We start from the raw sequence: 21,382 nt of genomic DNA, 5'->3' as shown, positions 1-21,382 counted from the left end.
CATAATTAAAGAGCCCACATAATCACCCAATGTATCACAAGGTCAATTAATAAATCTGTAATGGCCACCCCATACATCATCATTATACAGTTGGGTATAACAATATGTCAGCACACACCACACGTAATGACTTGGTACTGCTTCCAATATTAACAGGCAGAAAATGTATGTGGTTGAAAAGAATAATCAGTGTCCAGAAGAATAATTGAAGTGACTCTTATAAGGATTAAATCCAAAGTAACAAAAGGGAAAAGGACCCAGTTCCCTTCTCCAGCCAGATATGATATTAGTTTTCAAACAGTAATGTTGGGTAGGACACCGAAGCTTGATCCGCCTTGATTTATGGTCCAGTTGTGCACATTCTACTCAACATGTGTGCCTGTAATTTTAGCATCTCATCCAGAAAAATGTTCACCTCCAAAGATGCCACATTCTACAGCAATGCTTCATACCCAATTTCCAGCAGGACTTCATCTTATAAAACACTCCTTACTCTCCTATTTGTTTTTTTTTTAATTGTGGTATTGCAAAATTTGAATTTGTGATTCAATTATTTTTTGCAATATTTATTTCCTTCACATCATTGATTTGCTTGCCCTGTTGAATTCTTAGGCAACTTTGCTCTTGATAGATGCCATCATAACTGCCTTTTAGGTGCTGAGTGGAGTTACAATTCCAGGCTGTTCAGCATTCAGATGAGACATTAGTCAAAGACCATATCTTCTGCACAGACTGACAAAAGATCCAATGGATCTAATGCTACAAGAGTTCACTCCTGGCCAACCCTCTTGTTTCTATTGATAGTACTAAGAATAGATAGCTCAATTATTCTGCAATGATGTACATGGGAATGATTATTAATTACAAACCAAAATTTAGAACTATTTTCAGACTTTGTTTCCTTCCAAATTATCATGTTTAGACTGTGCCAAAGACACCATCCATTTTCTTTCGCTCCACCTTTGTATGGTAACTATGTCTGGTAACATAATAATTACTATCCAACTATCCTTAAGCAATATCGTTAACATTCAGAAATACCCGATTTTGGAGTATAAACTGTTTTAAATTCCAAAATGTCGATCGAAATACTTATCCAAGGATACATTCCACCCATTTCATCCCAACAAAGGAATTTCCCCAAATGTAACGCAGACATTACCAGCAAAATAATGAACTTCGATCTTCAATCCAAACACTTTTACAATGGGAAAATGGTTTACCACGCTAAACAATCTGGCAATTGCAATAATAACAAATATTAAGACTCCTAATTTAAAGGTATTTTTACGTCATTACAATTAGATGGTGATATTTATTCATGGTCTCTTGACCAGCTTGTGACCGCACAATTGCTTTAGAGATCAATTAAAAATAAAGGCCATTTAATCCAATTCAGAAATATTTGATCAGTCAGCCAATGCACAAAATTAGCTTCATGAGTCACTCAAGTATTTAAAAAGAAATTATTTGAAAAAAGCATTTAAAACCAACTTTGTTAATTGCCATTCAATTTCAAAAATAATTGTTTTGAAGCAAAACGGTAACACTAATCTGCGACCAGCTTAATTCATCACTGTGTTCAGTTTTTGCTTTTCTAGGAGTGACAGGGAAAATATGTGATCTGTGGTGAGATTTAAAAACTGGGTGAGGTTATGTTTAGGTTTCAGCTATTTTCTGTAATGGTGGTTAATTGTTAGACCATTGGGTTTGTACTGTGGGAGGGTAGCCACAAACTTCCTTTTGAACATTACCACATCCAATAAAAATGTCTGATGTTCCTTACTGTGGACCCTTTCTAATGCAAGAAGTTGTGTTTTAGAAATTCAAAGGTGCAATCAACACTATTTTCTGTGCTTTGGAATACAACTGTAAACTAAAATCTATCACTTACCTTATTGGGTAAACTGAAATTTGTTTGTATTTTTTTCTTGCACATATATTAGTCACACAATAGTGGTTTTAAATCATTGTGTAATAAAGAAAACCCCTGGTATTTGGCATCTATGGGGATTGGTGGATGCCTGATAAGTGAATGTTCCAGTTTCTTGAGATAGCAAACAAACAAGGAGGCATGTCAATTTTAAACTTATGTTTTTTTTAAACCTATTTATTGTTTTTATTTTTTGCCAGTTGCTTGAATTCTCGATAACAGGAGTTTAGTGTACATCTGCTTTGTCACAACCTATTATAAAGCTGGTAAACTTTCATTGAAAACAAGTTCATTCACAAAATACAAATACCTTCAATCACTGTCTGCTTGTAACTAGATTTGAAATGAGCCCAAGGTTTAAAAGTTGCATTAAACTATTTACTAGACTAGGTTTGATGCTGAGTTTGAAACACAAGTCCCTGTATCAAAAAATTCGAACTTAATTTTAAAAATTAGTTTTGCCCCCTTACAAACAGGTGTAATGAGTGGAAACTCCAAATGCCGATTAAAAATGGCCATGTCTGCCTGTAGTTTATGGGTGAAGACGTTCCTAGAACAATGCTTTTGAAATGAGGATTTTTAAAAAATAAATGGAAACATTATTTGCATTGCACTTTAAGTACCAGATTTCAAGATCAGGACAACTGCACACAAGGATATATAAGAAAATAAGAACTGAAGCTGATCACGGCCCTTCATTCAATATGATCATGGAGGATCTTCAGTGGGGAAATCTTGAGCTACCTTGTCATGCTCCTTTGCAATCTCATACGTTTCTTCAATAAGATCATCCTTTCATTCTTCTAAAAGCTAAATAAGATATTTTTTCTTTTAAAAATATTTTAATTAATATTTAAAGTATAAACAATACAATGTACAATATAATTAAAATAAAAGGATTTTGTTTTTCCAAATATGAACACAATTCAAAAATCCAGAGCATATTGGTAATAATACATCAAAGTACATCAAAAAACCCACCCAAAGGTGGGTTCCCTGTGGGAACCAAGCGATACCCACCTGTGGGAACCAAGCGATACCCACCTGTGGGAACCAAGCGATACCCACCTGTGGGAACCAAGCGATACCCACCTGTGGGAACCAAGCGATACCCACCTGTGGGAACCAAGCGATACCCACCTGTGGGAACCAAGCGATACCCACCTGTGGGAACCAAGCGATACCCACCTGTGGGAACCAAGCGATACCCACCTGTGGGAACCAAGCGATACCCACCTGTGGGAACCAAGCGATACCCACCTGTGGGAACCAAGCGATACCCACCTGTGGGAACCAAGCGATACCCACCTGTGGGAACCAAGCGATACCCACCTGTGGGAACCAAGCGATACCCACCTGTGGGAACCAAGCGATACCCACCTGTGGGAACCAAGCGATACCCACCTGTGGGAACCAAGCGATACCCACCTGTGGGAACCAAGCGATACCCACCTGTGGGAACCAAGCGATACCCACCTGTGGGAACCAAGCGATACCCACCTGTGGGAACCAAGCGATACCCACCTGTGGGAACCAAGCGATACCCACCTGTGGGAACCAAGCGATACCCACCTGTGGGAACCAAGCGATACCCACCTGTGGGAACCAAGCGATACCCACCTGTGGGAACCAAGCGATACCCACCTGTGGGAACCAAGCGATACCCACCTGTGGGAACCAAGCGATACCCACCTGTGGGAACCAAGCGATACCCACCTGTGGGAACCAAGCGATACCCACCTGTGGGAACCAAGCGATACCCACCTGTGGGAACCAAGCGATACCCACCTGTGGGAACCAAGCGATACCCACCTGTGGGAACCAAGCGATACCCACCTGTGGGAACCAAGCGATACCCACCTGTGGGAACCAAGCGATACCCACCTGTGGGAACCAAGCGATACCCACCTGTGGGAACCAAGCGATACCCACCTGTGGGAACCAAGCGATACCCACCTGTGGGAACCAAGCGATACCCACCTGTGGGAACCAAGCGATACCCACCTGTGGGAACCAAGCGATACCCACCTGTGGGAACCAAGCGATACCCACCTGTGGGAACCAAGCGATACCCACCTGTGGGAACCAAGCGATACCCACCTGTGGGAACCAAGCGATACCCACCTGTGGGAACCAAGCGATACCCACCTGTGGGAACCAAGCGATACCCACCTGTGGGAACCAAGCGATACCCACCTGTGGGAACCAAGCGATACCCACCTGTGGGAACCAAGCGATACCCACCTGTGGGAACCAAGCGATACCCACCTGTGGGAACCAAGCGATACCCACCTGTGGGAACCAAGCGATACCCACCTGTGGGAACCAAGCGATACCCACCTGTGGGAACCAAGCGATACCCACCTGTGGGAACCAAGCGATACCCACCTGTGGGAACCAAGCGATACCCACCTGTGGGAACCAAGCGATACCCACCTGTGGGAACCAAGCGATACCCACCTGTGGGAACCAAGCGATACCCACCTGTGGGAACCAAGCGATACCCACCTGTGGGAACCAAGCGATACCCACCTGTGGGAACCAAGCGATACCCACCTGTGGGAACCAAGCGATACCCACCTGTGGGAACCAAGCGATACCCACCTGTGGGAACCAAGCGATACCCACCTGTGGGAACCAAGCGATACCCACCTGTGGGAACCAAGCGATACCCACCTGTGGGAACCAAGCGATACCCACCTGTGGGAACCAAGCGATACCCACCTGTGGGAACCAAGCGATACCCACCTGTGGGAACCAAGCGATACCCACCTGTGGGAACCAAGCGATACCCACCTGTGGGAACCAAGCGATACCCACCTGTGGGAACCAAGCGATACCCACCTGTGGGAACCAAGCGATACCCACCTGTGGGAACCAAGCGATACCCACCTGTGGGAACCAAGCAATACCCACCTGTGGGAACCAAGCAATACCCACCTGTGGGAACCAAGCAATACCCACCTGTGGGAACCAAGCAATACCCACCTGGAACCAGACAGCACAGCACCAAAGCATCTAAACAACCCTAATTCTTTAGGTTATGATAATAGTCTATAAATGGGTCCCACCTGTTTTGGAAGTTAATATTAGAAACTTTAATAGCATATCTAATTTTTTCTAGTCTCAGATGTGCGTATAGGTGGAATATTGTCTTTACATTTAATCAAAATTGCATGTCTGGCTATCAATGAAGTAAAAGATGAAATTTGGTTTTGAGTTGAAGTCAATCAAACATCATCTTTTGAATCTAAATAAAACAATTAAAGGGCAAGGTTCTAATTTGACCTTGAGAATCACCGATAAATTTTGAAAGTCCAGAACATGTGAATCAATGAATAAAACATTTTTTTAAATATTCATGATTAGCCATTCCTCTTATTCAAGAAATAGGTATCCATCAATTTTTGTGTCATTTACCTATCTACTTTTTCATCCAAGTAGGAGTTCCAGCATCAATCCCGGTTGGAACATCACTGGCCACAGATTTCCAACCAGAATAACACCCTTCCACCACTGCTCTGTTTTATCTGACCAAGGCAACTCTGAATCAAAATTATCAACTGCATCTTTTCCTTTTAAGATCTGCCTACCATGAGGGACTTTTGTCAAAATGCTTTGGTTCATGAAGGCAACATCCACTGCCCTAGCCTGAAGTACCTTCGTCACCCCCTCAAAAAAACTCTCCGTCAAATGTGCAAGATCAGCCCTGTACAAATCCTGGTGTCCTCTCCAATAGTTCCCAACCACTGATGTGACAATTACTGACCCAAGGATTCCTGGATTATTCCCATTTCCATTCTTGAACAAAGGAAAAAAAAATAGGCTAAGCATCCTACATTAAATTCCATTTGCCAAGTTCCTGCCTATTCACAGGCTCTAATCTTGCCACAGTCCAAATCTCCACACACTTTCACCTTCCACTTATTTTCACATCATCAGCGTACAGGGGTATCTTGTATTCCTTCCAGTACAGTGGGAAGAGGAAACCCAGTGCAATCAAGGAGAATCTTCAGGCCATTAAACCAACTCATAGCAGAAGACCCGTAACACAGCTTTGATGCAAAGTGTACAATCACCATTGGCAACCTTCTCCAGTGCTTTTGAGAGGGGCCTTGATCTGCTGACAGCTTCTGGCATTTTCTGTTTTTCCAGATTTTCACCATTTTGTTCCAGCCAGTCTGACTCGAGCCTGCTGAAGGGGTAGCGGGGATCAGAACCTGGATATGAGAGGGCCCTGGAGGCTTTCTGATCATTTCAGGTGTGTGCATCTGGAGCTCTGGTTGTTGATGGTTCAGGCTGTGTGACTGCAGGAGTGCTGGAAGCCAAGGCCTGGATATTCAATGACCCCAGAGGACTCTCTTTTGCTTCTCTTTCTCTGGCTGTGAGGGGCACTGGATAACCGTCTCCCTTACAACAGACTAAAGGAAATTTTGTGTAATATCACATTTTCTGTTTTATTCCATGACAACAAAATAATCTTAAATCAAACACTAAAAAACCCATCTTAAGAAAGCTAATTAATTTGAAATGTTCATTATTAATGACCCATGAGTTAATACAGCTTTTAGCTTGAAGAAAATGGCAAAATTTAAATAATTTCCATAGGGATACATCATAGGCATTGAACACTCTATTCTCAGAAGTTTGATCAATACACAGAATCCTTATCATGGTACAGAACATGAAATCAGAACACTGAATGAATAAAATCATTCATCAAACCCAGATGCTATCACCCCAAAGAGAAATGATGCAAAGCAGGGATCTTTGCCAGCTTTTACTATGCCTCTTTCAAACCATCTGGAATGAGCTTTCTTTAACATCAACAACATTTTACTTTATAAGAACAAAGTCAAAACATTTTAAGGTTGTTAAACAGCTTTATCAATTGGAATAGAGAAAAAAATGTCCTCGTGCTGTTTATTTGATTACGGGAAGCACTTGTACAAATCTGGTTCCACTACTTCAGTTAGTTACAAAAAATGTGCACAACTCTGTTAGAAAGCTAAAGAAAAACTCAAGGCTGTACCATGGCTTTAAAAAAAGTACAATAATTGATGTGCATCTGGACAGAGTCAGTCTGCTTTACAACTGTAAATTTGAATGGAGACAAATCCCATCTTCTCACACTCCTCCAGAGGAAGCAAAATCTTTGAGCAATCTTCCCGAGAGCCACTGGTGCAAAATATAATGTGTGGGACTGAGACTACGCAGCACAGGATGTTGCTCAACCTGAGACTTTGGACTCTGGATAGAACTCCTTAAAGCATCAGAACAACGACCTTGCATATTGAGCTTCCAGTGACTACCAAACATCTGCATGAGTTGCCAACAAAATCAAATGCTTCACAAAAATTAAATCACTACCAGACAACTTAGGTTTCAGAATTCTTTTGCTCCTGTGTATCATGGTCAATATTAACACTGGAAACAAAAATATGGTAAGAAGTTAAACAAGAAAATCTGCAGATGCCGGGGTCAAGTGAAATACACAAATGTGCTGGAAATAACTCAGCAGGTCACACAGCATCTATTGGACGTACAGGGGCTGAACCCTTTGTCAATGTATAAGCAAAAATAGTGGAGGGAGGAGAGGGTGGATGAAGAGTCAGGGGGAAGAGCACAGGCTAACAAGTAGGAGGTCACAGGTGTGTGCAGGTGGGAGGGTAGGAGAGGAAAAGCTGAGAAGTGATAGAAGGAGGGGATTGCTCTCTGAATGGAGAGCAAAGAGAGGGGTGGGGAGCTGGAGGAAAGGAGACAGAGAGGGAGGGAAAGAGAGACTCAGGGTGAGGGTTGATCATGGTGCAGTTAAGGCTATTGAAGGGTTGAACCTGGCGAAAATTATCACAAAACAGCTGGAAATTTTCCCTTCGTTCTACCGTTTGATCCATCAGACAGGATCATAGATACCACAGTTTATCTTTAGAATGTGGTATTGATTATGGGTGCAAAGATTTTTCTGGTTATTTTAACAAAAATACTTCTTGCTAGAATGGCTAGTATTTTTGTTGCTGTTCCATTTCAGTGTTGGGCGCAGAGTTTAACTTGATAGTACCGTTACTGCAAGGCTAACACAAAGAAAAATAACTTGTAGAGCTGAAAAGCTTTTAAATCATTTGATTGATTGCGAAGAACTTTTAAATAATTTAACAAATCTTGTCAATTTTGAGCTGGGAAAGATGAATGGGATAATGACCAGATGACTGAGTTGTATTTTCTACAGGAATACTGATTAATAAATGAATGTGAACAAGTAACCTGTTCCTTTTACATAGCTATCACATATTTTTAACCCACAGAAAAATATAAACTAGGCTTCAGTTTAACATACGGGGCCGGATTAATGTCGTAGTGAGAGTAACAAAGGCTATGGACCCTGTAATTTCGAGGGCCCCTGTGTTTATGTACAATGAAATATAAAGAAACATCTTCATCTTTGTGCAGGGACTATCAGGTTAATAACCCCGTTTAAAAGGTGATAACTGTTTTAAAAAAAGAGACCGCTAACCTTAAATTTAATTGGGGTTATTAACTATTCCTGGCAAGAAGTTATCCAGCTCCACCACCTTCAAAAATATCTTGTGCACTCAGGATATAAACTGAGAAGTGAAGGAAGTATGTAAAATAAAAAGATATTGGAATGTTTACTCAAATATTTGTACGTCAGGTGTAACAGAATTAGATGCAGCTATTTTACACACTAAATGCCTTAACCTCAAAACACACTTCATCCACGCAAGTTATTCACTTCCCACCATAGTTGTGCTGTTGTAAGCGAATCCTCTTTAATGTCCATTCCTGTAACAGTTCTACCCAATGACTGTGTTTGTACGACTTCACTATATTTCTCCTTAGTATGAAGAAAAACAAATTCAGATAAACCAGTCATGGGGGGGGGGGGGGGGGGGTGCGGGAAGTGTTGGAGTGGAAGAGCTGATGGGAATGTTGTGAGAATACATTGGATGAGTGTAGGCTTAGTGTAAAAATGTGTCAATATAGACTCGATTGGCCAAATGGCCTGTCTCTATGTTTCATCGCTTCTTGAATGTGAATTTATCTGCAGCAATTTCATTCTTTTGGCTATTATCCACTATGAATTTGCTGTTAGTTGTTCTTTCACCTTTGATGTAATAGCATCACTCTGCAGCTTATTTGTTAGATCCTCCACAATGATTAGGCTTTGGGTTAATAGAAAAATTCTAATCAATAGATTAATCTATTATCAGTGGTGGCTGCAAACAATAAGAAATAACATCAAGGCTGAAGCAAAATCACTTCACATTTTCTGAGAGGAAGTTTAAATATTGGGCAGTACCAGCAAGTTGAATTTTGCAAATTTCTTGCGTGAGGATCTGAACTAACTTAATCGCCCATTTAGGAAGCAGGTATTTCAAAAGCTTCATTTGACATAATTGGTTTTTAAGTATGCAACAAAAGACTTCTAAAGGCCGATAATTCAAATGAAGTCACAACCATTGCTAAACCTTTTGTAGCTGTCTGTTGGCAATTTCACATTTTTTTTCCTCTCTACATCCAAGCTTGGTACTGTAAGTCAATCAACAACTGCAACAAGATTAAATCCGATAAGCAGAACTATTTCAACAACTTCAAGTCTGTAGTAAAAAAAGATAGAATTTAATTGCCTTTTTTTTGTAGAGAAAATTCCAGTGAATTATTTAACCCAAAACCTAGTAGTTCCTACTGCTTTAAAAAAAATCTGGAATGAATAGTCACATTTCTAAGGTCCTCTCAGCCATCATTATATTTCCTATGAAAAATTTTAACATTATTGCGATCCGTGTGCTTTTGTTTCCATTTCTAAATGTTGCTCATTTTAGTGGCAACTCAAAATCACTGCCCTGTGGAATTTACATATTCAAGCCGAATGTAACTGGAATCATTGAATAAGGAACCATTTTAATCAGTTTCAAACTTCCTAGAGAAAAATAATTCTGACCCCATGCGAACCATAATAGCTTGACTATTCCTAAATACATCAAAAACACAATTTTACCTTTAGCATGACTATAATTTCCTCTAATAAACAGGACTATTTATTACACTCACCTTTGTAATCAGTGTTCTGTTTCAGAACACATATTTTAGAGTATAAAAAATACTATCGCACTTTTCAAATTGCAAAGAATGATCTTTTTATATTGCTTCAATAAATAATTTTGCTTGAATATTTCAAGACAGTTAAAGCCACGCACGACCAGCAGTAATCAAATAATTTAAAGTCAAATGTAAACATGCAAAGCTTTGTATTATACACCATTATATTAGTTGAAATATTATATTCCTTTATTAAACCTACAATTCTTTTTAAATCACGTCTCTCACACACCAAAATGTCATCAGGGGTTTGAAACATTACACAGTTTAAATGGCCTTTGAGTCTCAAGCATAAATACCTGATTTGCATGCTTCTTACTTCAAAGAAAAGCAAACTATAAGGAGAGGAAGAGCACTGCCAATGTCGAGCACTCACCCACATTTCTCCCACAGCCATTTAAAAATAAAATCAACTTCAGGCTGTCAACAATAATTAAATATTAATCCTCAGATCTACAACTCCCAAGGGAGAAAGATTCCAGTTACAGCTGATACCATCTCTCGGTCTTGCAAGGGTGTGTGCCCCCGGGGAGCAGTCGTGCTCGCTGCATGTTTCAGTTTCTTGTAGATTATTTTGGAGCGTCATTCAAGTTGGAAACAGTTCAAGAATGTTCTCTGCCTGCCAATTGTGCACAGAACTGAATTGCATCTCCTCCCCCCCCCCCCCCCCCCCCCCCCACTTCTGTGGACACACTCTGTTGCAAAAGTCAGGACTCAATTCTCACTGTGTTTATTATTTTACAAAATACAGATGTGGCCACACTGCTTATCAGTACCCCTTCTCACATTACCCATTTTATTTAATCTCTCTGCTTTGCACCTTAAACCTTGGCCTTTTGCTAAGGCGTTGAAATAAAATTAACAATGGGGGGATAAAAAAAAAACAAATGTGAATTTTCTTGAGCAACCACATGGTCATTTTAAATATACACACAGTCGCTGCACAAGGGAAATTTTCAAAAATTTCCCACAACACAGGCTGTAAAAAGTTCGGAACCGGAATGTGCGGCCCTAGACGTATTTGTGGACTGCCTGCAGTCTAACCCAAACTGTAGACGGTCTGTAACAATGGGCTAAATGAATAGAACAACGTCAATGCTGAGAGTCACCGCAACTCAAGTTTTTTCGTGTAAACGTCCTCCCTGTTCGAACAGCCACTACTGAGGGCAAGTGTGAACATTATCGAAGGGAAATTATTGCGAAGACTGTTTAAAAAACCATAGCATACTCATAAATTATTCCCCACAACTAAAACACTGAATAAAATCAATCACTTTTTAAAAAAAATACTAAGTTAGTCTCCTCGACTGAATAGTATTCTATTAAAGCTTCTGCAGATTCAGGAAAGTCTGCTAGAAGCCAGGGTATTCGAAAATGCTTTATAATTTTGTTGTTTTTACCATTTAATAGGAAAATAGAAGCAAAAAAAAAAAAAAAACACATAAAAATGAGCTTGAACATCACAAGTTTTCCTCTCCTTACCATTGGCATTCTTGCCACAGATGAGATGTTCGTATGGCTGCAGGACTCCCCAAAGCTCAGCATCATTGTTGATGCACATCTCCAGCATTTCTGTTGACAGCTCTTGCCTGCTGTCATGTATGCCGCCATTTCCTCCTTCCCAGCCATGCCCGGCTGCCACTCGGATTCCAATCTCCTCCAGCAGACTCTCCATGCAGGCAGCCAAAGAGATAGCAGCATACTCGTGGATGCGAACGGAAACTCTAGTATCCACCATCCATCTAAAGAAGCGTCCCACTGAGAGAGTAAGGCCACACCTGAAAGCATTGATGAAGTCACGTTAACATCTCATTACAACTCAGATCAGCATGAATGAGAGCAGCAGAGCTCCAAATATATAAAAAAAAAGCACGTGTCGCTCAGCTTCTGGAAATTATTTCAATTCTGAAAACTCGCCCATTTTTCATTATTTGTTCTTGCTTACACAATTATCAAATGATAGAAAATTTACAACACAGAAAATCCACTGTTGTTGCGTCATGTACATAAGAGCTGCCAATCTAATCCCACCATGAAGCACGAGGTCCTCAACCCTCTTCAGGCAGTGAGCTCCAGACCCATTGTAATTACTGCATTAAGAAATGACTCCTCTTGTGCCATGCCCCATGGTTTTTTTGTGTCCCTTCTCCCAAGATAAATAGATCCTTCTGACTTGCACAGACTAGGCCACCTCCTAATTCTATTTACTGTGGTGGCACGCTGTTAGGCAGGTGAACCGGCCCTGCTTCTAACTCATGCGGCAGGGCAGCCAGCCAAAATGGCGCCGTCGGGGGGGGGGGGTTCCCCTTTGACCTTACCACCGGGCTCAGAAGCCCGTGCTTGGGGACCCACGTGACACCCTGGTGACATCAGCAACCCCAGGTCCGGGCTGGGAGTATAAGGCCAGCCAGGCAGCCTGCAATAAATCAGTTCTGCTCACTGAGCTCAATCTGTCTGGTTGTGTGTTATTTCAGTGTAGCTGCCGCTACATTACCTCAGTTGAATTTCCCCCTCGGCCTCATTTCTTCTGAAGAAAACAGCCTAGATTTTCCAATCTACCCTCATCACTACAATTTGCATGATCTCCTCTGAATGCTCTTCAGTGCATCATGGTGTGCAAAACTGTACACAGTACTCAAACTGTGGCTTAACAAGTGTTAGATACAGATCCAGTGTAACACCAAGCCTTGATTCTGTGCCTTAGCACCACGCAGACCATGCCCCCCTCACTCTGCTACCATCGGGGAAAAGGGCACAGGAGCCTGAAGATGAGCACTCAGCAGCATAACTTCTTCCCCTCTGCCATGAGATTCCTCAACAGCGAACCACAGACATTTCCTTACTTAGACTTTTTTTTTTGCACTGTTTTTATTTATTTTGTAAGCAGGTTTATATAAATGTTTCCAACAATAAATTTTGTGACGTGTTCATAACAATAAATTGTTTGAGTTTTTTTTAAAACCACCTCATAAAATGGTCCTGTAGACAATCGGTGGACAAACACTCACAAGGTCCTTCTGTTACTCCACACCAGTTAGTAATCTGCCATTTATTATAAATTCTCCTACTTTGTAGTTTCTCTTCAGATGCATAACCTCACATTTTGCCAGATTAAATTCCATTTGCCATTTTTCTGCCAAACAATATCTTCCTGCAGTCCAAAGTTTTACTTGCTATTGTCAATTTTTTGTATCAACTGCAAACGTGTTTATCGTTGCCTTAATATTTGGGTCTGAATCATTACATACGTTCCAAAACGTACTGGGCACCATATGGAAAACCACTGGTAACAGACATCTAATTATAAAATCATCCTGCAACCATGACCCTTGCTTTCTGTCAACTGATCCATTGTTGGAGCCAATTGACCACTTCGGTCAGATTCCCTTCTCTTCTACTTCACCCAGCTTATCACATAGGACCCGAGTCAAAGAGTTTCCTGGATTCCCCTTTGGCTACACACAGATATCACTGACCCTCCACTCAGTTTTGGAATTAAAGATCAAACCAGGAGACTTGGTGAAATAGTAAATATATCTAATTAACCATCATAACTCAATAAACAGTGAAAAAGCTTCAATACTAATTAGAACATAGAACATTACAGCACAGTTCAAGTCCTTCAGCCCATGATCTTGTGCCATCCTATATCTGCTGATCTCATAACCCTTTATTTTTCTTTCAACCACATGACTGTCTAAGTGTCTCTTAAATACCCATATTGTTCCAGCCTCAACAATCACCTCTGGCAATGCATTCCAGGCCGCCAAACCCTAACCCTAAAAACAACTTACCACTGATATGTCCCCTAAACTTTCCTCCCTACATTTTGTACAAATATCCTTTTGTGTTTGCTACTCCTGCCCTTGCAAAAAGGTGCTGATTGTCTACCTTGTCTATGAACTTTTTTATTTAAGGTTTGGGAGCTCACCAAAAATGATCAAAAATCCTAATTTTTATTTGTGTTTTTTTTCCCCTGTCAGGCACACCCCCTTTCCCCATTCACCATGCCAACACCCACCTCCATAAAATCCCCTGTATTCCGTTGGTTTCAGAACATATCTAATGGAGGGGAATTAGGGTAACCTGGGGGGGGGGGGGGCACACAGGTGTATCCATGCAAAATAGGACCTATTGCAAGGGTGGCCAATGTGTCAAAATAAATGGTGACAAGGAGGTCTCGTAAGAAATGGCCTTGGCCATAATTGAGAGTGAACAGTCAGACGAGGTAGGGTTAACCAGTCATGGAAGAAACAGGTTCCTCGTATGTCCAGAATAGTGCTCATCAGGGGGGGGGGATTGGAGCCATGACACTGATCCTGCCTGTATTTAATATGCAGCCACTGTTAAATTCCATGCTTGTTTATTTTGCCTTTTTTTTTTAAAAAAAAAAAGAGGTGCCAGAGCAGTGCTCCGGTGAGCTCCAGCAGCTCTGCATCCCTGTCTATGCCTCTCATAATCTTGCAGACCTCAAGTCATCTTTCATCCTTCCTCATTCCAAAGAGAAAAACTATAGCTCTGTTAAGCTTGCCTCACAAGAACCATTTTCCAATCCAGGCAATATCCTGGTTCATCTTTTCTGCACCCTTTCCATAGCTTCCACATCTTTCCTGTAATGAGTTGGCCAGATCTGATCACAATATTCTCAGTGTGGTCACACCAGAGATTTACAGAGCTGCAACATTGCTTCACGACTCCTAAACTCAATCCCCTCATTAATGAAACCCAACATAGGCCTTCTTAATTATCCTATCAACCTGCGTGGCAGCCTTAAGAGATCTATGGCTTTGGACCCCCAAGGTCTCCCTGATCTTCCACTCTTGAGTATACTACCATTAACTGCCTTGAAGTTTACCTTCCCCTTATCTCAATTGAACTCCAAAATGATTCTCACTAGTTACTAAGGAAATAGGTGGGAATAATGAAAATCTGAGTTCCTCCAACATTTAAAAAAAAATTTGGGGGCTTTTCATTTCAATTGCAAAACTGCACCCAACACTTAACTGAAAGGAAAGGTATGAAAGGGGAAAGCCAGGGATATCCCTGCCATACAATATTATTTGGATCTATGACGAAAAGGTTGAACATACAGTTTGAAATTTTCCAGTTGATCCAAAAGCAGCATGAATCTTTAAAGTAAAAAAAAACCCACAGTGTGCTGGAGAAACTAGGCAGAGTCAAGCAGTGTACAGTACTTCATGTAGCAAAGGTAAAGAGTTTCAGGCTTGAGCCCTTCATCGTGGTATTGATTTTTAAGGATGTGCCACGAATGACAAGCCTGACTTTTTATTTTAACAGTTATGGGCCTGTTTAATAATATTATTTAACTGAGCTTGCATTAGTATTTGATTAAAGCATCTAATTGGAAACTGCTATCTGAATATGAAGTCAAAGGTAATGAAGCCAAATTATCAACATGCATATTGGCAGAACACATCTGTTGGAAACTCATCTATTAACATTTTTCATTCAGATGTACTGTACAACTTTATATCAATCATGTTTGCCAGTGACACAAAGAGCGACCTCATTAGCTGTGCTGATGGAAGCATACAATTTCAAAAAGATATTACTTGAAGTGAAAAGATTGTGGCTCATGGATCTTGTGTTGACAAATTTTTGAGTCATCCACTTTTGACCTAAAATTGTTTCAAATTACTTTCCAAATACTGGAAAGATATAATTAAGTCTCTATGTGCATTTTTTTGGAGGTGAGGGTCATATACACACATCAGGAACTGCAACAGAAAATAACTAACGTAGTTGACAAAAGTTTGACATTTATATTTTGATAACTTGCAACTGCACAAAATTCTAGATAAATTACAAATGGAATACCTTCAGAAGTTCGGATGCTTAATCTGAAATAAAACTAGGTTTCCCCTTCCACAGATTCTGCCTGACCTGCAAAGTATTTCCAGTGTTTTTGGTTTTATTTCAGATTTCCATACCTGTACTTTTTAAAAAAAAAATTTCAATTAGAAAATGTAATAATTACCTTGATGCAAAGATCGACCAGAATCATTCCTGATGGGAGCTTAAATTACATTAGACAAACTAGATTACATTCCCTAGAATTTAGAACATTATAGGAATCTTGAAGAAGTAATAGAAGGAAACCATTTCCACTGGTGGAAACATCCAGAGTAGTATTTCTCAAACTGTGGTTAATGGGTTTTTGTAGGTGATCGGCAGTCACAATTACTGATGTTAAAAAGTAAAATGTGAAATAAGGTTGTAAATTTATGACAAAAAAATCTCAATAAATTTTCCCACCAAAATAAAAATTCTAATAGTGGTCAGAAAAAGGGGATTGAGCTGGTCACCCTTCACCCCTGGTCACTGATCATCTGTAGATTTGTTGTAGGTTGTCTGTGGTAAGTAAGAGAATGTTTCAGATACCCTATGGGTGAAAAGATTGAGATCTAGGGTTTGGAGGCCATAGTTTTAAAATTTGGAGCCAAGCTTTTAAGAAGGGATAGTATGAAACATTTTGACATCCAAGACTTGCAAGTTCTCCAAAGAGCAATTGGAAATTTATGATTAATACATTTCCATTACAATACAAAGAAAATAGAACAAAGCTGGCAATAAATATCACAGTGGTGGATCAAATGCAAAGGACTAATTGGCCTATTCCTCTTCCAATACAAGTCACAATAAGAATTAGAATTAGGAGTAGACCCTTAATGCCTGCTCCACCATTCAATAAGATCATGGCTGATCTGACAGGCTTATCTCCATCTACCTGCCTTTTTCCCCCATATCCCTTAATTCCCCATCTATGTAAATATCTATCCAACTTTGTCTTACAATATATTTACTGAAGTAGCCTCCACTGCTTCAATGCACAGTGACTTCCACAGATTCTCCACCCTCTAGGGAAAAAATAGTTCCTCTCACCTCTGTCCTAAATCTACTACCCTGGATCTTGAGGCTACATCCCCTAGTTCTGGTCTTCCCTACCTGGAAACAACTTATCTACCTCTATATTATCTGTGCCTTTCAGAATTTTATGTTTCTACAAGATCCTCTCTCATTCTTCTAAATTCCAATGACAACAGTACCAGATGACTCAATCTCTCCTCATAGGCTAAACCTCTCACATCACAGTTAAGTGAGTGTGTACTCATTCTACATCAACAGGTTTACTGCTCCCTCCACCTGGATTCAACTTTTTATTTGCAGAAGACGACCTAAAAGTGCAGATAATCTTGCTCTGAAAGATGGCAGGGTCTAAGGGAGGTACTGGTTTTCCAAAATTTGTTGCACTTTTGCAATAATACTGTTTAAAATATGTGCTATATATTGAAATGAACTTCCAAAAAGACCTTTAACAAATGGAAAGCAAAATATTTTGTTGTTACATGAAAATATTTATCAGTACAGTTACATGCCAAAGCCAGTGCACATAATTATACCAACATTTTTACAATAGGTAATATAGAACACAAAACATAACAGTACATTACAAGCCCTTCAGCCTACAATGTTTTGCTGACCCATACCTACCAAAATAAAATGAAACCCCCTCTCTACCTCATAACCCTCTATTTTTCTTTCATCTATGAGCCCAAGAGTATCTTAAATGCCCCTATTCTTCCAACCTACACCACCATGCCTGGCAATGCATTCCAGCACCACAACTCTGTAGTTTATACAAAAACACACACACCTCCTTTAAATTTCCCCACTTCACTTGTGCACAGATGTCCTCTGGCATTTGGTACTCCTACCCTGGGAAACTGGTGCTGACTGTCTACCTTATGCTGAGATGAAGCAGAATCCAAAAAATAAACTTTTTGCTGTTATTGTAAAAGCCAACATCTTCATCACATTTCCCCCCCGCCCCAGTGTCTTAAAATGTTTCATTTTGTGCAACATTCCTCTGCAAAATATTTAGAGGTAACTAAGACACCAAGCCTGTTTGTAAAAAAAAAAGCATCTCATTTTCTGCTCTCTCAGTCTCAGGACAATGCCACTTCTCCCCTCATTGTGTCCTAGTTTAGAAACAGTGAGACCAATGAGCAAACTAATCTAACTCCTCATGGATTAGGATCAATGCAATAACCACATTCTAGTTAATATTGAAATGTTCATATCAAAAGCTGTTGTTTACAATAAGATCAGCCATGATCTTATTGAATGGCAGAGCAGGCTCGATGGGCTTCTCCTGCTCCTATTTCTTATGTGCTAATTCCCCCAGTGATCACACAAGATCATGATTCGAGAACTGCCCATGCAAAATTCATGTTACCCAATAACTATGACAGTACTTGATTTTTCTAGTTTAACCTGTAAAAACTGAAAATTACAAATAAATGCCTGAAATCCCTCCAAAAAAAGTGGTACCAACAAAAAAAATATAGTTTCTATCACCATTTATTTGTCTCTCGATTTTCAAAATGCACAGAGATTAAGGATTTGTTTGTTGGATGGGACAGAGACAACTCTGCGGAAGGTGGTAAACGTTAATAAATATTCATATGGGATCATTGCCGATTTGAACTTACACCTGTCCACCGACAGAAAAAAAGGGGAACATCTCTTGACCAAACTTTTATTTAATAAATGAAAATATTGTAAATTTTTACGATCCACTAAAATGATAAGCTGGAAAATTCAAATCTTTTACTGGCAACAACAAAGTAACGAATTTCATCAGGCTTGATGAAGGGCTCAAGCCTGAAACGTTGGCGATGTATCTTTCTCTTTGCTACACTGTTCGACCAGCTGAGTTTCTCCCATTATTTCCTATCAGGCAAATCAGCATTTCACTTGCTCAGTTTTAATACCTTAAAAAAAGGTTATGTGAGGCAGTCTCCCTCTATTATTGTCAATTTCCACAAATGCCAAGGTCAGAGAGGTTCGCTTGAGCTGCTTAACCTTGGAACAAGATTGTAAAGTGCACCCAGTCTGCTCGCAGAAGAACACTGCACTGGGCAAGTTTAAACTTCATTTCGCATGCTCATTGGCTGATGAGGAGGTACCTGGAGCTCTTGCTTTTCCTCAGCCGATCGCCAGCACTCATGTTGTAGAGGGACAGGGCTTTCACCGAGGCGGCGATGCAGCTTTCGGACAAGGACCAGGACAGGACGAGTCGGATGGCACTCTGGACCTCCAACTTGGTGCACTTGCAGTGCACGACGCTCAGCCGCTGCGCCTCCCTGGAGATCCTGGTCAGCGCTCTCCTGAGCAGGAACGACAGTCTCCTGACAGCGTCCAGGGAGAAGAGCTTCCCGCACTCCCCGGCCGCCCTCCCTCGCTTTAGGATCTGCCCAATATCATCGTCGGTCCAAGGCAACTCCTCCAGCTCGGGGAGCCGGGGGCATTTGAAGAAGATCTCGTTCACCTCCGGGTCCTCGGGCAGGACGGTGTTGACGGTATCGCAGCTGTTGTTGCGGCTGCTCATCGAGCCGGACAGGTACCACCAGTTCCCCCTGTTGTGGGCTGCTTGGAAAGCTTGCGAGTTCGACCGGGAAGACAGGCTGAGAGACCGGCAGGAATCCCCTGCCCCATAACCCGAGTCCAAAGTCAAATCTTCCAGCGTCTTCAAGGTGCCGTTGTACAATCCGGCCATTGTGCGAGCTGGGAAGTGCCTGCGCCGAGTCCAAGCCAAGTCCGTCCAGCCGGGGGACTGTCCAACTCTTTCCCCCACGCAGACATGCAGCGCAGCGAGCGCGACGCGCGGTGCCCCACTCTGCAACAGTTCACGAGCCAAAGTGGTGAACTTGGCCAAACTCCTCCTTCTGCTCACTCCTGACAGCTTAGTGGGGAGCAAGATAAAACCCCACAAACTTTTCACTTGCCCTTTGATCTCACACCAAGACTGACTCCGTGGCCCCTTCACCGAACTTGCTGCAAGTGCCGAGCCCTTCAGCTTCTCGTTCCGACGCTTATCATTTTCAAGAGCATTGCGTTTGCAGAGAGTCAGCTGGCGTCCTTGCAACCCCCCGCCCCCTCTCCCGCTCCCTTTATTTAATTCATTGCTTCTGATTAAAAGAGGCTCTGCGCTCACTCCCCTCGGCTCGCAGCCGGAGTCCGGAGCGGCAGAATCCCAGGGACGTCTATCACACGCCTCCAGCCAATCCCAGGGCAGGATGCAAATTAGTCGCCGATCGTTGGCCAATCGCAAGGTCTTGGAAGAGGAGGACGCGGAGCGATGAGCTCGGACCAGGAGCGCGGATCCGAACGAATTGGTATCTTGGATCTGCTCGTCCTCTTGACCACGAAAAGATTCCAAAAGAAGGGCTTCAAGTCACTTAAAGTGCTTTAACGATAATAATATTTTGAATTGCAATCGACTGTCCCGGGAAACGTGGCAGATAATTTTTTTTTGCAGATCTATCTTCCATTAACAGAAATGTGGCGATGAACCGGATAATCCTGCGAGATGGGACCGTGAAGCCAGATCGGGGTCGACCCACGAGAAAGAGGACGGGTAGAACCGAGCAGATACGTTCGCTCAAGGCCCTGCGGCGTGACTCGGACCCGCCACGGCTTCCCCTTCCTCGAAATAATAAACCTTTCCACAGGTTGTCCTCGTGTGTGCAGCATGTGGATCAGTGGCCCTGCACATCGAGCGGCTTTAATTAGCCATTTCCTTGTGCATTGCGTGCATGAGAATCAATAATGATATTTGTAGAGGGGATGGACGGAAGCGACCATTAGTGGGGATATATAAGGCAGATATGGAATAATAATTAATGCAATAGCATGAGCTAGAAGATATTACATTTAATACATGCAGGCTCCAAAACTGCCGTCAGATTTTCTGAATGGGCAATGAACTGCTATTAATGTATCAATTCCTCGTTAGTATAGTGGTTAGTATCCCCGCCTGTCACGCGGGAGACCGGGGTTCAATTCCCCGACGGGGAGGTACATTTTTGAACAGTGTCTCCCCGTGTCTGCTTGCGATTCCATCAAGTGATCTGCTCTCCTAGAACACGAGAGCACAGAAGTCTTTTGGTCCTCTAACTTGTGCTAACCTGTATATTCCGACCAAGAAAAAATCTACCTTGCAATCCTCTCTATTTTTCTTTCATCCATATGCCTGTCTAATACCCCTTTTATACAGCACTTGAGAGCCGGGTATTATCCGCCTTTTGAGCGCTGTGTGAAAGCATCAAAGGCAGGGGGTGGGGGGATGTGGTCTAGGCTTACCCAGCTTCAAACTGCCAAGATAAGTAGTATCAGCGGTGGAGCGCATTGATGTGGGGCCAGTCCAAAGCGGGCGACCCATGTCACTGGGTCAAAACAGCAAGGGAAAGTGATGTTCGGTCCAGTAGAGCTACTAGGTGTATAGTGTGCAAATGTCGGTGGGTCTGG

The 21,382-nt window shown here is 41.7% G+C and overlaps 1 protein-coding gene and 1 non-coding gene across 4 annotated transcripts in view; one reads left to right on the top strand and one right to left on the bottom strand.

Moving 5' to 3' along the window:
* abtb2b (ankyrin repeat and BTB (POZ) domain containing 2b) overlaps positions 1–20,049 on the bottom strand; it is a 217,559-nt gene extending 197,510 nt beyond the window's left edge. Inside the window, exons 1-2 of one of the 3 annotated variants that reach the window (XM_069899436.1) lie at positions 19,042–20,049; positions 11,534–11,829 (exon numbers count right to left, since the gene is read on the bottom strand). In XM_069899436.1, coding sequence (XP_069755537.1) covers positions 11,534–11,829; positions 19,042–19,631 — 886 coding nt within the window. In that variant the 5' untranslated portion in view covers positions 19,632–20,049. The remainder of the gene's footprint in view (positions 1–11,533; positions 11,830–19,041) is intronic. The other 2 variants (XM_069899423.1, XM_069899429.1) reach the window with 2 other exon arrangements.
* Positions 20,050–20,860: 811 nt separating this feature from the next.
* trnad-guc (transfer RNA aspartic acid (anticodon GUC)) lies at positions 20,861–20,932 on the top strand. Its single transcript has one exon. It is a non-coding gene; the product is annotated as a tRNA-Asp (tRNA).
* The last annotated feature ends 450 nt before the right edge of the window (positions 20,933–21,382 follow it).

The sequence above is a fragment of the Narcine bancroftii genome, chromosome 1 (assembly GCF_036971445.1).
Source record: "Narcine bancroftii isolate sNarBan1 chromosome 1, sNarBan1.hap1, whole genome shotgun sequence".
In the NCBI taxonomy this organism is placed as follows: Eukaryota; Metazoa; Chordata; class Chondrichthyes; order Torpediniformes; family Narcinidae; genus Narcine; species Narcine bancroftii.
This window is presented reverse-complemented; position numbering and strand designations above follow the sequence as displayed.